The 14297-nt window shown below is 51.7% G+C and overlaps 1 protein-coding gene across 6 annotated transcripts; it reads right to left on the reverse strand.

Moving 5' to 3' along the window:
* Positions 1-286: 286 nt before the first annotated feature.
* Positions 287-9604, reverse strand: CEP68 (centrosomal protein 68). 6 transcript variants are annotated; one of them, XM_064709220.1, is made up of 8 exons: positions 7876-8581; positions 7349-7377; positions 5712-6122; positions 3748-5184; positions 2539-2661; positions 2218-2314; positions 1606-1761; positions 287-900 (listed from the first exon to the last, which is right to left on the reverse strand). In XM_064709220.1, exons 3-8 carry the CDS (start codon positions 6093-6095, stop codon positions 869-871), a joined length of 2229 nt encoding a protein of 742 aa, XP_064565290.1. In that variant the 5' UTR covers positions 6096-6122; positions 7349-7377; positions 7876-8581; the 3' UTR covers positions 287-868. The 6 variants fall into 6 exon arrangements, with proteins under 6 accessions (XP_064565290.1, XP_064565287.1, XP_064565291.1 ...); XM_064709217.1 differs by lacking the exons at positions 7349-7377; positions 7876-8581 and adding an exon at positions 9288-9587; XM_064709221.1 differs by lacking the exons at positions 7349-7377; positions 7876-8581 and adding an exon at positions 8635-8668.
* Positions 9605-14297: the final 4693 nt, after the last annotated feature.

Consider the following 14297-nt stretch of genomic DNA (forward strand, 5'->3'; position numbering starts at 1 on the left):
TTCTCTCTGTTCTGTTCATAGGAATGGGAGGAAGTCATTGTGTGCTTGTGCAGAATACATCACTGCTGTTCAGGTTAAAGGTTAATTAAAGCCAAGTACCACATTCTGTGACTTTTTTTGGCCACTTACCTTATGCAGCTTCAGAGCTGCCCTTTTTCTGTTGGGGAAAGGATGTGGAAACCCTTGATGAATGTTCTCAGCAGTGACTTAACTGCAGTAGCTGGAAGGGGGGAGGCACAACTTCACCCCAGGAAACCAGCACAGCACTAACCCAGCTCCTGCCAGCAGCAGGTTACACAGAACCTGGCTCCTCCCTGCCTGAACTCCCTTGTTTATTATTTTATTTGGATTCATTACTACAGCTTTTTGTGTTTATGAATAACAAAATTGAAAGTTAAGTAGGCTCTGCTTCAGCAGGGAGTGGTAATTATAAACAGGCCTTGAGTTTGCTCCCAAGAACCAGAAGGAGTTGCTATTTCTTGGCTTCTCACACCTATTTTTGTCGAGCATAAACAAACCATGAGAACAGGGCTATTAAAATCACACGGCTTTACTTAGAGAGCACACGGCACACTATGGATTTGCTCAGTTAAAAAACTTCCTGACATTTTGCTCACACAGAACAGCCCACTTCAATAAAAAAGGGAAGCTATTAAAAAAAACAAACCAGAAAAGGCCAGCTGTACAATCCTTGCACAACTCTGGACATCCCAGCACACCTGCTGTATGGAGCACCTTTCTCAAGCCATGGCACAAACCCACGCTGCAATCGGCCCCGTGGGCAACTGGACACAGATTTTGGCATCTCTGGAGACGATGGAGGTGGTTTGGTGCTTGCTGCAATTCTTCTCAGCCCTCCTGAGATGGGCTAACGCAGCCTAGGTCTGACAGAGGCAGCACCTGAAATAAAGTGAGGTGTTTGGTGCTGTGCTTTGCCTGCAGTCTGACAAAGAAAGAAAGCCCCATGCTCTATTCCCCCATCTCACCAGTGCAGAGGATACAGCTGGGTAGAGGCAGCAATTCAAAAACCACAACAAACCAAACGCTACTTAAGACACTGTTTTTCTCTTCTAAGAGGCTGGCACCCCTGAAACTCTTGCCTCCAGTTTTCTTTGAAGGGAGATGGTCAAGAAATAAGCAAACAAGCTTTCCAGCCCCTATACCTGAAATCACTTGCTTCCCTTCCCCACCATTATACTGCAACCAGAATGTTTCTGAGAAAATACAAAACCAGAATGTAGCCTTCCTCATCTCCCCTGTGCTGTGCAAGGGATCTGGGCAGAGCAGGTGTCTGTGCTGGCCTGCTGCCATCCGCCAGTCCTGAGTGACAGGGACCTGCCTGCCCAGTCCCTGCGGAGCTGCCGCCGCTCCCCTCGTGCTCTTGGGTTTCATCAGCTGGTTCACCCGCCCTGCTCTTTCCCTGACACGGTTAAACACGACCAGGCGTCTATTTTGAGTCTCCCTGCTGCCTTCTCAGGCTTCCCAAACAGAATCAAAGGAATAACAATGGAGCCTGATGTTTGGTGTTTGCTAATTGGAGAGTTTCTCTTGCTGTGCTTCCTCCCCTCTGTGCCGCTGCAGCCAGGCTGCTTTGCCCCTGCTTACCCAGGGAGCAGCCGTGTGCTGCATCCCCCGTGTCCTGCCCCGCGTCCCTGCCCCGCACGGGGCCCACAGCAGCCAGCAGGGACTTGTACAGGTGCTCTGCGTGGCTTTCCAGCTCCTCCGACTGTTTGGCAATCAGAGCCAGCGTGTCCTTCAGAGCTGGAAAGCAAAAATGCCTGAATGGAGGTGGCAGGAATACGATAATTCAGTGTCTGTCAGAGCTGACAGTTCTGCTGGTCCAGGCAGACTTTGGAAGGAAATCAAGTGTTAAAAATCAGTAACGTGCTGTTCATCCCATCCCCATGTTGATGCAGCATTGGCAGGCGGTGGGGACTGACCCAGGAGGCTCCAGGTTCATCATGATGATGCAGAAATAGGGGGTCCTAGAGAAAACCTTTGGAAGTGTGCAAGAAAGCCCATCCATAACACAGCACTTGACCTCTAAAACCCCTTTGGTGACTGCACCTACAGCCCACCCCTTAGAAATCCCTTCTTCCAAATCACCAGAGCAACCACCCTGTGTGCTGTGGTGCTGGCCAGGGATTCTGGGGGGCAGATGCCCTGGCCAGCATCACCTGTGTCCATGAGCAGCCCCACACTAGGGCTCCTCCTCACCTGGGGAATTCGATGCCATGCAGTCCAGGAGAGCCTCTCCCCTCTCCAGCACGCTCTCAGTCAGGCTCCGGTGGTCGGCCACATCCTTCCTGAACTCCTGGCACGGCAAGGAGAAGAGCAGCGTTTCTTAGGAGGGTTTTTGAAACACACACCTGTGGCAGGTTGCCCAGGGAGCAGTTTCCACCAAGCAGGTTCCTGGTGCTCCCAAATTTGGCTTGGCAAACGCAGAGCACCCTGGACCATTCCAGTGATGCCTGGCTCCCACTGCTTGCTGCCTGCAGCACAGGAGAGGGGAGGAGGCAGAGCAAGGGTGACACCCACCAGGTAGCGGTGCAGCGATGCCAACACGCTGTCGGCATCTGGCGAGGGTGGCACCCAGCTGCTGGTGACATCCACCACGCTGTACAGCCAGTGGATCAGCTCTTCCAGCTGGCAGCAAAACATCTGCTCAACAAAGCATAAAAAAAGGGGTCACTGATCTATTTCTGCAACAGACACAGCGCAGGGACATGAAGAGGTGAGCCAGTGGTGTTTGGAAAGCATCTGTTCCCTGTTTCTCCCTGACCCTGGAACACAAACATCCCTAAGCTTGGGAAACCAAGAGTCCAGTGGGAAAAAGGCAAAAAAACCTTAAACTCCTGAACAGTTCCAGCACTCACTGAGTGGCAAGAATTGAGGGCCAGCATGAAATGTCTGCATGGAGAGGTGCTGGAGGCTGGTAGCACCCAGGCTGAAGGAGAGGTTGGCCTCCACCGCCTCCCAGCACAGGAGGTATCCTCATCCTCTTCACCAGAGTCATACAGTTAATTTGCAGCTGGTTTCCCCAAGGGATTGTCTCGTTCAATTAAGTGCTTTCATTTATTTTTAAAGCGTCTCGGTAAGGGATTATTTTTGTAAGATGCTGCATGAAACCCAGGGGCCTCTGCTGGCACCAAAACCAGCTCAAGACCTGTTCCTGCTCCTCAGGAGTTTGCCATGAAGCAGTGCTTTTCTCTGGCATTACAATTTGGCGTGACAAATACAGAGAAGATGCTTTTAAATCAACAGAGTTATTTCCATACCAGAGGAGGAGATGAGTTTGCAGCTATGTGCATGACAACACTCCTGTGCACACAGCCTAGCATCGTTTCCAAATTCATCTCAGGACTGGGGTGGGAAGAAGATGGAGAGGAGGGTGGGAGCACAGTGCTGGGATGAATTTAATAATCCACAAAACAACCAGGAAACCCTTAGGAGTTGCTGCAGCTCCTGCCCAGTGCAGCAGCACTGCAGGACGTGTGGGCTGGGGGACCCAGCTGACATCTGCACCCAGCCCGGCCTGTGACACTGAGCCCCAGGGAAGGCAAGATGGGCTCCTGCTCCATCAGAAGGAATTATCTGCTCTGCTGAGCCCCCCTGCATAAATTACCTCCAGCTGCCAGGCAGGACACATCATGCAGAACGGGAAGCTTTAATTAATCCTGCCATAAAGACAGGCACACTTTATGTGAGATCTTCCCGGAATAAACTTTATTTCTGGTCTCAGCCTACCTTAACACACTGGATAAGGGACTCGCTCTGCTGGCTCTTCTTTGGATGCCCCTTGACCCGTGGTTCATCCAGGCACATCCCATCCTGTGTGTCCCTGAGAGCAGCTGGCAGATGAAGCCTGCAGGGAGGATCCCTGTGGCTCCAGCCACACGATTCTGTGTTTTCCCAGCTGGGCTTTCGGGAGCTGCGGTGCCGCCAGAGCCCAGCGTAACCCTCAGCATTCCCTCGGTCATCCCCACCTCTCCCTTCCTCAAAAGGAGCCAGCCTAGATGAAAGGGGCTCCTTGCTGGTGCTCTGGTGTGGAAGGTTGTGGTGGTCACACCCAGGCATCCTTATAGTTAAAGAAAGATTGGACAAAAACTGAGCCAGCCTTTCCAGCTCCTTCAGTCTCGGAGGCAGGGAGAGAAATTCTTCATCAGTCTCCCACTCCTTCCTCAGGGGGAGCACTCCTGTGGTGGTTAAAAACCTCCTGGTGCTTTCCACCTGCCCTGTGTAGTTTGGGCTTCCTCTGGTATCCCAGCTTCTCCCATCGGCAGCAGGGCACCCAGGGGAGCTTGGCCCAGATGATTCCACCCTTACATCCTTAGCAAAACCTCTGGAAAGGTGAGAGGAAGAACTCCTTCCAAATGATGCTTTGGCAATAGGTGAAGGCTCAAAGCATGAGACAGCTCCTGAACAGGCTCTTTTTCCAGGCCTTGGGGTGGAGAATCTCTCTGCAGAGGCCACAAACTCCCAAAGTCCGTTTTCTCTGCTTCCCCGAGCCTGCCCAGCTCGGCCGTAGATGCTGGTGGACCTGGACACGCCCTCAGGAGAAGTAGAAAAGCTGTCCAGACCTATTCCTGAGTCATGGAGGAAAGGCTCCGGTATCCTTCCCAGCTTGTACCTTGGCTTCAGTGGGTAAGCATAGTCCAGCAAGTCCTCGTACTCCTTGTGGGGGTCCCAGTGGGGTGAGCTGCGGTCCGGAGATGGGGGCAGAGAATCCGGAATGGCACAGGCCCAGTAATCGGCTTGGTAGGAGGAGATCTCCCGGACGCGCCCCACGGAGCCGCGGTACCCGAGCAGGGGCCCGGGGGGCTCCCGCCTCTGCAGGGCCCTGCCTTCCTCCCGCCATGGGCAGCGCAGGTCCTGGGCAGCCGTGCTGCCCGCAGAGGGCACAGCCGTGCCGCCCGGCACGCTGCCGCACGGCTCCTCGGAGGGGCCGCTCCCTTCTGAGGACAGGGCAGAGAGGCTCAGCACGGAGCGGCTCCGCAGGGCGCTCTCGGGGCTGGGCGGGGTTTGGGGCCGCAGGAGCTCCGCCGTGGAGGGACACGGGGACGGAGCTCCCAGACTTTGCCTCCGACGGCCAACGTGGGCATCGTGGCGGCTGCCAGCAGGGATGCTCTCCTCGGCAGAGCTGGCAGGGCTGGACACCGGGCACCAACCACCTGAATCCTTCACCTGCTCAAGGGCGGGATGGAAAAGGAAAGGGAGAGAGAGACATGCAGGAAATGAAGCACAGCATCCAGACAAAAGGGTCCTTTGTGCTGGGATATGGAGATGAAAGCCCAACCTGGACCTGCCATGAGCTGAGGCTGGAAGTGGAACCCCGTTCCCTCTGTGGGATGGCCTGCAGCTGCTCAGAGCAAGGCTTGCTTTTAAGGAAAGGCATCTCAAGGGCTTGGGAAGCTGCACGGGCCATCCAGCAGCAAGAGGCTTATCTAAAGTGCACTGTCCTGAGCAAGTTCCCAGCTCTGCACTGGCAACGTGGAATGGACGCTACAGCTTGGGTGTTGGAGCCCAAGCCCCTCCCCACCACACATCTTAGCCTAGACAGGGAACACTCTGTCTGGGAGAGATGGAAAGCCCTTGCTGGGAGAGCCCTGACAAACTCCTGGGACTTTCTGGTGGTGCAGCAACACCCGCAGCTACAAACCCTCCCACCTGTAGGTACAAACCCTCCCACCTGCAGCTACAAACCCTCCCACCTGCTGCTCTTCTGAGGAGAGGAACCAGTGGCCAACTCGACAAGGCACAGGGCCACCATCAGCAGCTCTATCCACCAACAACCCTTTCCCTGAGGAGTTTGCTCTTGCTCTGGGAAATCCGGGTGCAGATGCTGAAGACACGTCTGGGTGGCAGCTGGAGCCTCCGTGGGTGACATCAGTGGCCTTGTGACCTTGCCTGCTCACTGCCACCCCCTGTGTCCCTCGCTGGCTGGGCTTGGCCTCCTCTGTGCCCAGAAGGTGGTGCAGGCTCCCTGGCGGCTCCGGGAATTCCGTCTCCGTGTCTGCGCCGTCCCACCGCCCATCGCCCTCGGCCTGTCCGCTCAGGGACTCCTCAGAAGGCGATTTGCCCACACCCACGGCCATCGGCACAGAGCTCCTTCCTCGGGCTCTCTGGAACACACAGCACACAGCAACGGCATCTCAGTGTCCGCCTTGTCTCCGTGCCAGGAAACCGGGCTTGCCCAATAACAAAGAGCTGAAGCAAGATCGGGGTGAGACCCCGAAATTCATAAAGGAGCATCTTGGTGCACCAGGTGGGACAGTGGTGAGAGCAAACCCTCCCATCTCAGCAGCATTTTCTACTTCTGAGGATGTGACACACAAGGAAAATCTCATTCCAGCTCTGGCCGTGCCAAGAACAAACCTGGGCTTTACACCAGGCAGTGATGGCCAATGTCCCCAACACTCTGTGCCCCATGAGCTCACTGGGCTTGAGTGAGACATCCTTAACCAGGACATGAAGCACTTCCCGGTGTGGCTGAGCCCTGAGGCTGTTGGGGTGGAAAGCTGAGTGTTTTCTAAAGATACAAACCCAAAACCTTGAAGCAGAAGCCACCCAGAAGCAAGAAGCAGCTATAAAAAGTTAGAGAGGGAGGTAGGAGGCTGCGAAACTCAAACCTGGAGCTCAGCTCTGCAGCTTCTACCTCAATTCATGAAATTAACTCTTTGGGAAATTAATCAATGGAAATACTGGCTGGCACTGACTGGGCTTGAGTGAGGAGCTGCTGCAGGATAACCCGTGAGCCAAATGAAGGAGACCCAATAGAGTCTCCTCCAGCAGCTCCAGCCCAAACCAAGGTGCTGGCAGCAGGGAAATACCAGCAGAGTGGTTCTGCTGGTACTCCCTCCCCCAGCTGTGCCAGCAAAGAGGCCAGCCAAGGGAGCACCCACAGCAAACTCAACTAAAATGAAATTTAAATTATTAAAAAAAAAAAAAAAAAAAGGCGAGAAAGAATTCCCAGACAATACTTGGAAGTGGGAAACGGGATGATACTTGCCCTCGGAAAGGCTGGATCTCCACACAAAGAGGTGGGGTTGTTGGGAAAATGTCATCAATAAATCTGCCCTTGTTATGTGACTTAAAATATATGTATAAAAGACAGAAAAGCTTAATAAGGCATCAAAGCTGCCTTTAAAGTTTAAAAGTGACTGTGCTGTAACCAAAAGTCGGCCTCAGGACAGCTTTATTTTTAAGATGCCACAATAAATTCAAATTTGAACATCTTTACCTCCACCAGATTTGGTGGTTTGGGTCAGGTGTCAGCCCAGAAAAAACAACTGTAAAAACCATCAAAGTTCTGAAAAACATGCGTTAAGGAACATAAAATAAAACTTACAGGTCATGACCCATCTGTTATTTTCCTGACTGTGTGGAGGAGGGCAAATATTCTGAAGTTAAGATCATTTGTTATCTTACGGAGGCAGCAAGCAGTGATTTACATTTCTACCGTGCCACTGGTCTTTAAAAAAAGAGCAAGTGCTGGTTAACAGGTTCATTAAATCTCCAGAAGCTAATTGGATGCTAAAGGGAAACCAGGAAACCTGCCAATACACAGGAGTGAGAGTAAATCTGCTTACTGCAGGATTTGTACGGGTATTTAAAGGGACACCAGAGATCTCGCTGCATTTTCCAAAGGCTCTAATTCGGGCAGCTGATTTCAATTAACTTCAGAGGCAGCTGGAAATCCGAACCACACCCGGACACAAACGAGACGGGGATGCCGCACACACCCCGCACACAGAACAACCGGGCAAAAAGTCATATTTAACAACAAAAAATCATATTTAACTACAAAGCGAGAACACTACTGCCGCTAAGTGCAACTCCCAGCTACACGAGCGTCTAGCGAACGAGCTTTCTCACCATTTTCCAACAAGCCCAAAAACACTCAGAGGTCAGGTTGCCAGTGGCAGCGACGCATCCAGATTAACCCTGGCGACAGGAACGAGCAATCCCAAATCCTCGGGCAGGACTGAGGAGGGATGCAGGACCACAGCTATAGGCACGGTGGAAACTTTCCACTGGCCTCAAAAGCACAGGAAAACAGCCCGAACAGCCAAGCCCTGCATTGTCTCACAGAAATGATACCCGTGGTTTTAGATAAGAGAAGACAGTGGGGCTAATTCATTCATTTCAAAGGGAAGGTCCGCGGGGATCTCTCCTGAAAAGCGATCCCGAGCTGTCTCAGGCCCTCAGAAGGGACCCGCCGGCACAAGGGCGGCCGGACAAGGAGGGCTCTGCCCAAGGAGCGCCCCCGCCGCCCCTGGGATCGCCTGCCTGACGGAATGCACTGAGCGCAGCGGATGCTGATGGAATTTCCGTCTCCCGCCAGCTCCGCTTTGCCTGGGGAGCATTTCTGGGCTTGTTCTGGGGAAAAACCCACACGGCTCTCGCCCCTCAGGCCTGCGGGATTCGGAGGGTTGCTATTTTCTGCTCCTCTCCTTGCCCGCTTTCTGCCCGCCGCTGGAAAAAAACGGCAATTAACCAAAAAGACAAGAAGTACAGGCAAAGAGGCCGAGGAGGCGCCGCGCCCGGGGGTACCGGGGTTCCAAAGGGAACGAGGCCGGGACCCCCGGGATCCCCCCCGGGGCCCCCTCACGCCGCGCCCCGGCCCCCACTCACCGAACGCCGGCCCGGCCCCGCCCCGCCCCCTCCGCGCCCGCAGCCAATGGCAGCGCCGGGTGCGTCAGCGCGCGCGCCCCCGCCGCCCGGCAGCCAATGGGAGCGGAGCTCGGAGGCAGCCCCGCCCCGCGGCCGGCGCTGACCCCGGGGCGGGAAGGGCGGGGGCGACACGCGCGGCCCCGCCCCCTGGCCCGCCCTGGCCCCGCCCCAGCCCTCAGGGCCTGGCTCGGGTCCCGCCGGGCACCGGGAACGTGAGGAGCGTCCCGGGCCGCCCTTGAGGAGCTCGTGTCAACAACAGGGTGTTTCCTTGTACCGCTATTGACCTTCCCGGGCGGAGCTGCGCCCCGGCAGCGTCACCGCGCTGCGAACCAACTGAAACGGGCCCTGCGTGGGCGGCGGCTGCCCGCTCCACGGCCGAGGGGTCCCGGTGTCCCCCAGGCACGGCTGCGGGAGGCGGTGCCGGTGCCAGGCCTCCCCTGGGGGTGATCCCTGTGGGATGCCGGCCGTGCCCTGCCCTCGGGGCGGCTTTCTGGGAAGATCCCCAGGCCACGCTGTAAAGCAGGCTGCTCTGGGGTTTGTACCTGGCCAGACCTTCCTTGGAGGCTGGAGTGGACATACCCTGACAAGTTCCCATGTCGTGCACAAATACTAACCTTTCTCTTCATTGTTGTCCATTGGCTGATTCCGGTTTTTGTCCATGTCACCTGTTCCTGGAGATTATTTCTTGGCTAATGCTGCGATTTTCTAGAGGTCAAGTGTCTGATAAAGCGCTTTATGGACAATATTGTTCCCAGCTTTAGGCCAGGAAGGACCAAAGAGACATCCTGGATTTGCTCATCAGCTTGGCAGCAGGGTGAGGGGAGCAGCACAGCTACCCCAAGCCCCTGGCCTGTGCTTTGGTCCTGAGCACACTCCCTGGCCCGGCAGCCTGCTCCGGGCCTGCCATCCCAGCGTTATGGTCCAGATTCCCAATGGCTTGGAACTGGGTTTATTCTGCTGCACCCACTGGAGCCAGCCCCATTTATATCGAGGAGCTGGCTTATTTACATTTTGCTCCCTAGAGAAACAGTGGCAATATCTTTTCCGGGGCTGCTTCAAGAAGCAGAGCTGTAAGTCTGCAGTAGAACTCACAGTAGAACTCTCAGAAGAACTCACAGCCAGGAAAGATCCAGGATCATCTCTGCTCCTGTGTAGTATTTCTGTATTTGGGGTTTCTTTGATGAATGTTACAGCAAGTCTTCCTGCAGGCTGCACATCCCTCTGCCCCGGATGCACACTTTCTAGAGCTGCCTTTTTATTGGCGTTCACACAGGCAAAGCCCTTGTGAAAGAAAATCCCTGTGAAATGTTGTTTATTGCTCATTCTCCAGGGAGCCGCCTGCCTGCCAGTAGGGGCCGTGCTGATCTCAGGCCTGTGAGTGGAAAGGCGGAAGCAAACACGGATGGGCCATGATTCATGCCCAGGCTGGGCTGTTTTTAGCCGGTGTAAATTCCTCGGGAGCTGCCAGGCATTGTTCTGGGAGCTGAATAGCAGCCGGGCCCGGCAGGAAAGGTCTGCGTCCTGTTCCGCCCCCATCAAACAAGTGCCAGGATGTCTGCAGAAACCTTCCCCTCCCCTTGGGCTGAGTGGTGTCAATAAACAAGAGGGGAATCAGCTGGTGATCTAAAGGAGAGGTTTCTTAAGAAATTCAGGGGGACAATACTGATTTTCTTCTGCTGGCATCTGGCCATCTTTGTTAGGAACTTTGCTGAAGGGAAACTGGCTTATTTGATCTGTAATAGAGGGTCAACCCAGCCAAACTCCCACCCAAGCTCACTCAAGGCTGGCAAGGAATAACAAGGATATTTTCTTGCTGATTTGAGACCTCAGGATTCTTTCAAACTTGGGTTTTTCCAGCAAAGACAATGCACCTGTGCAACTGTGGATGCAACAACTCATCAGTAATCTCCATATCTATGACATGAACTAGAGCTTCCTTATGATGATCAGACTTGAAAGCAGTGTACTTCTGATATATGAGAAGTTCCCTTTGTGGTGAGAACATGCATGGGTTTTGCACAGAACTGGACCCATCATGAACACCAGCTGTATGTGTTCAGAGTTTTAGTATGCCCTAACTGCAGTGACCTGCAGTTATCCAGCTCTTTGGCACATCAGTGTGTCACTTCTTTCTGCCCTGAAGGGTTTCAAGCTACAAGGCAGACAACCAGCTCTCTGGGATGAAACCTGAAGCCTGGAGGTGCACCGTATGTTCTTGCATAGCATCTGCACTAGCTTCAGCATCAAATTTCAGTCTCGCAATGCAAATGTTTGGGATGGATGTGATGTCAGCAAATACAGGGCTTGGACCTAACCTATCTCTTCCCTGACTGATAATATTAATTAGCCTTGGTACAAACTGCTCAGGACTCTGTTTGGGCTGCCTAACCCTTCTTTGGAAAGTGTCTGTCCTTCTCAAGGCTTGTTAGCCTTTTCCTTTCCCCAGAGGTCAGGATTTCCACATTTTGGACCATTCTCTCTGTTCTCACTTCATTCTCATTCTTTGGACCACATTTCTTTGAAGCCCAACACTGATCCAAAGCTCCAGCATGGGTTTGGCTGTACTTAGGCAGAACCGATGGGGTATTCCAGGCTTACAGGCTGTGATCCTGCTTACAGGCTGTGATCCTGCTTACACAGCCTGGAACAGGATCTGCCTTGTTCACAGCACAGGACTCCTGCTTCTGACTGCCTGTGACTTCCTGATCCTGCTCCTTCACCTACCGTTTCCCACCAGCAGAAGTGCAGGTAATTACCCTTATCTAGGTTAATTCCAGCCTCTGTTTCCCAGACTCTCTCTCAATTTTTCTGATGTTGCTGTGAATTTCAGCCCTGCAGTTTTCCATTTGCCCAGACCTTCTTCTCCAGGTAAGGCCTGCAGATTTTCTCTGTTCTGACATTTGATGTCACTAATCAGCTACTTATGGTCCTGGAATTACAGTAGGAATCCTGTCATTCAGCTGGACAGCTGCTCTGGTAATGCCTACATAAGCAGGTTCAAGCTCAGCCATGTCGCTTTAATTTCTTTATAAAGCCATGAGAAGAATTGCCTGAAGCCTACAGACTTCCCATTGCTCCTCTAGATCAGCACTGCACTATTACTGAATATTTCCTAAAAAAGGAAATGCTGATTTTCTTCAGATGGCTTTGGACAACCATCTGAGAATACAACTGAAGCATACCCATGGCAGCTGACAAATGAAATATGGAAGGCAGGATCAAGGAAGAACAGGGGGAAAACTGGAGTGGCAAGTATTTTAACGTCAGCATGGAAGTGCTGAGTTGGGTGTGCTGTCCGGTGCTAGAGCTGGGCTGTTTGAGTCCTTTCACCACGTGTTTGCACAGCTGGAGCGAGTGGCAGGATTTAGCTCAGGGAAAAGGTCAAAACCAGGACGTGCACTTCTCCTGTCTGGCCACACGATGTGCCCATCGCTCCGCGAACACAGCCAGGCCAGCCCGCCTGCAATTGCAGGCGTAGCCGCAAAGGCAGGGGGGTTCCAGGGGGTTGTATTCCCTCACAGCACCTCCTTGTCTCTAGCCAGGCCCCCTAAAACACTCACACAGCTGCAGATCAGGGCCGCAGCCGTGGAGCAGAAGGTGCTGAATGGGATGGAGTTGGTGTGATCCAGGTGCTTTGCCTTTGAGGAAGGTGACAAGTGCTGTGAAAGAAATAGGAGCCAAGTGGTCAAGAGACAATGGCAACTCTTCATTAATTATTGACTCATCAATAATTCCAATTATTCACTGCCCAATTATAATGGGCAGGGAATAATTGGAATTAAGTTGCCTTACTAAATGTGAGATTTACTTCTGCTTTTGGTGGGAAAATGTGAACAAGTTCTTTTTCATTCTAATTGCTGGGATGTCTTGGCCCTCTGTCCTTTGTATGTTCTCTGAGCAGAACCAAGAGGCTCTTCAGAACTAGAGCTGGCATCTGCAGGAACCAGCCATCAGCACAGCAATTTGTAAAAGAAATATTGGGATTAGCGCAGATTAACATCTGTTTATGTAAGTGCCAGAAGAAATAGCAGAACTGGGGGACTAAGAATGGCTTGAATTTATAACAAATGACACCAGAAAAAAATTTAGGACTGATAATTTGAGCCATTTCTAAGACCACAGGACACTCAACTCACTTGAGTGAGAGCCTCCTCCCTGACAGCAGAGGATAGACATCTCCCATTTCCCTCCTCTGCAACCAGGCAGGAAGAGGGACTGCAGCAAAGGATCATCACAAAATAACTATTGATTGTTAAGGATTATTAAACAACTGCCCCACAACGGGATATTTAGTGAAGAATTCACAGGCATCACCCCTCGTGGTGTAGGTTGCACACAAATGATTGGGGCTGGACAGAACTGGTTCCATGAGAGTGAATGAAATCTACAAGAGAACCAGTGCAGGTGGCTACAATGAGAATAAAATGCCATAGTCCCCTTCTGTAATAAGTCCTACAATGATTCAAAGAGACTTTAATACTTATAATGGGGACATAGCAGAGATCTGACTTCCAACAAACCTACACATTTTAAAGGTGACCAGTTAGTGCAGTTGTACCACACAACCTGTGTGAAGCAAACCATTAATTTCAGGGCAGAATAAATGATATTGTCTTCTGTTTAACTCACAAGGCACTTTCCTATAGTTCTATCTACCTTAATCAGACAAACTAGGGATTTAAAAAAAAGGATTAATCTGCTCATTGGCCATAATTGCATTTCCTCTGCAAATATTAAGTTAGAACAATAGCAGTGGCTTTTGTAATAAATTTACTTTTAAATGCTTTTCATGTGAACAAGAGAAATGTGTGTTGCCTGCCTAGAGCTTAGAAGAAAGAAGTGAGGAGTATTTTCCCAAAAAATGCTTCAAAAAACCCAACAAAATGAAGAAGTTGCAAAGCAGGTGGCCAGATTTGTAGGTGGTGGTAGAAAACCAGAATAAAATCAATGAACTTTAATTAAAACTTCTCCATCTTTTATATCTTTGTTGAAATAGTATAGGAAACCATCTCTTTATCCATAATAATGCCTAACAAGGGCTGATAATGTCTGGCTGGGACTCAGCCTAAGGCTTAGTTTAGCTCCCATTAAAGACAAGCAATCATTCCACCTTTTCCATGGGTCTCACAAATCTCTATGGGTTTCATATGGCAAATCACTATGGCTCTGCCAACCACCCCAGAAGACTTCAGAAAACCTGTATGCAAAGCTGACATGTGAATGGCTCCAGGCTCTGGTCCCAGAGGACCACAAGGGAGCTAGTTCAGCTGGGAAGTGAGAAGCCAAAGACACAACCATGGAGTCAGATGGGCTTTTTGGAAACCACCACATTGATGGTTTTGTAAGATTTACATTCCAGGGCATAACACCAGTCACAATTTGTAAATCATAAATGGGCAGGTCCTTCAAATTCTGCTTCTTTCTTTCGTTGCTTGCAATTCTTGTGAATTTTGCCCCCTTGTTTATTTGTTTTGGGAGTTAAATGATTGAAGCTAACCCACCTACCCTTACCTAGCAGATGTTTTTCCCTGGATTTGTAATGTTATGTGTGTGCATCTCAGGACAGACTCCACCCTTTGGAGATGTGTAACTTTTAATGGGAAAGCTGTATCAAACCCACTTAG

This window comes from Zonotrichia leucophrys, chromosome 3 (assembly GCF_028769735.1).
Source record: "Zonotrichia leucophrys gambelii isolate GWCS_2022_RI chromosome 3, RI_Zleu_2.0, whole genome shotgun sequence".
Taxonomy (NCBI): domain Eukaryota; kingdom Metazoa; phylum Chordata; class Aves; order Passeriformes; family Passerellidae; genus Zonotrichia; species Zonotrichia leucophrys.

Coding starts and splice junctions, on each gene's coding strand:
- CEP68 (XM_064709217.1), bottom strand. Junction 5,185..5,711: donor TCTCCTCAGAAGAGCAGCAG/GTGGGAGGGTTT, acceptor GCCCTTGAGCAG/GTGAAGGATTCAGGTGGTTG. Junction 1,762..2,217: donor CATGGCATCGAATTCCCCAG/GTGAGGAGGAGC, acceptor TTTGCTTTCCAG/CTCTGAAGGACACGCTGGCT.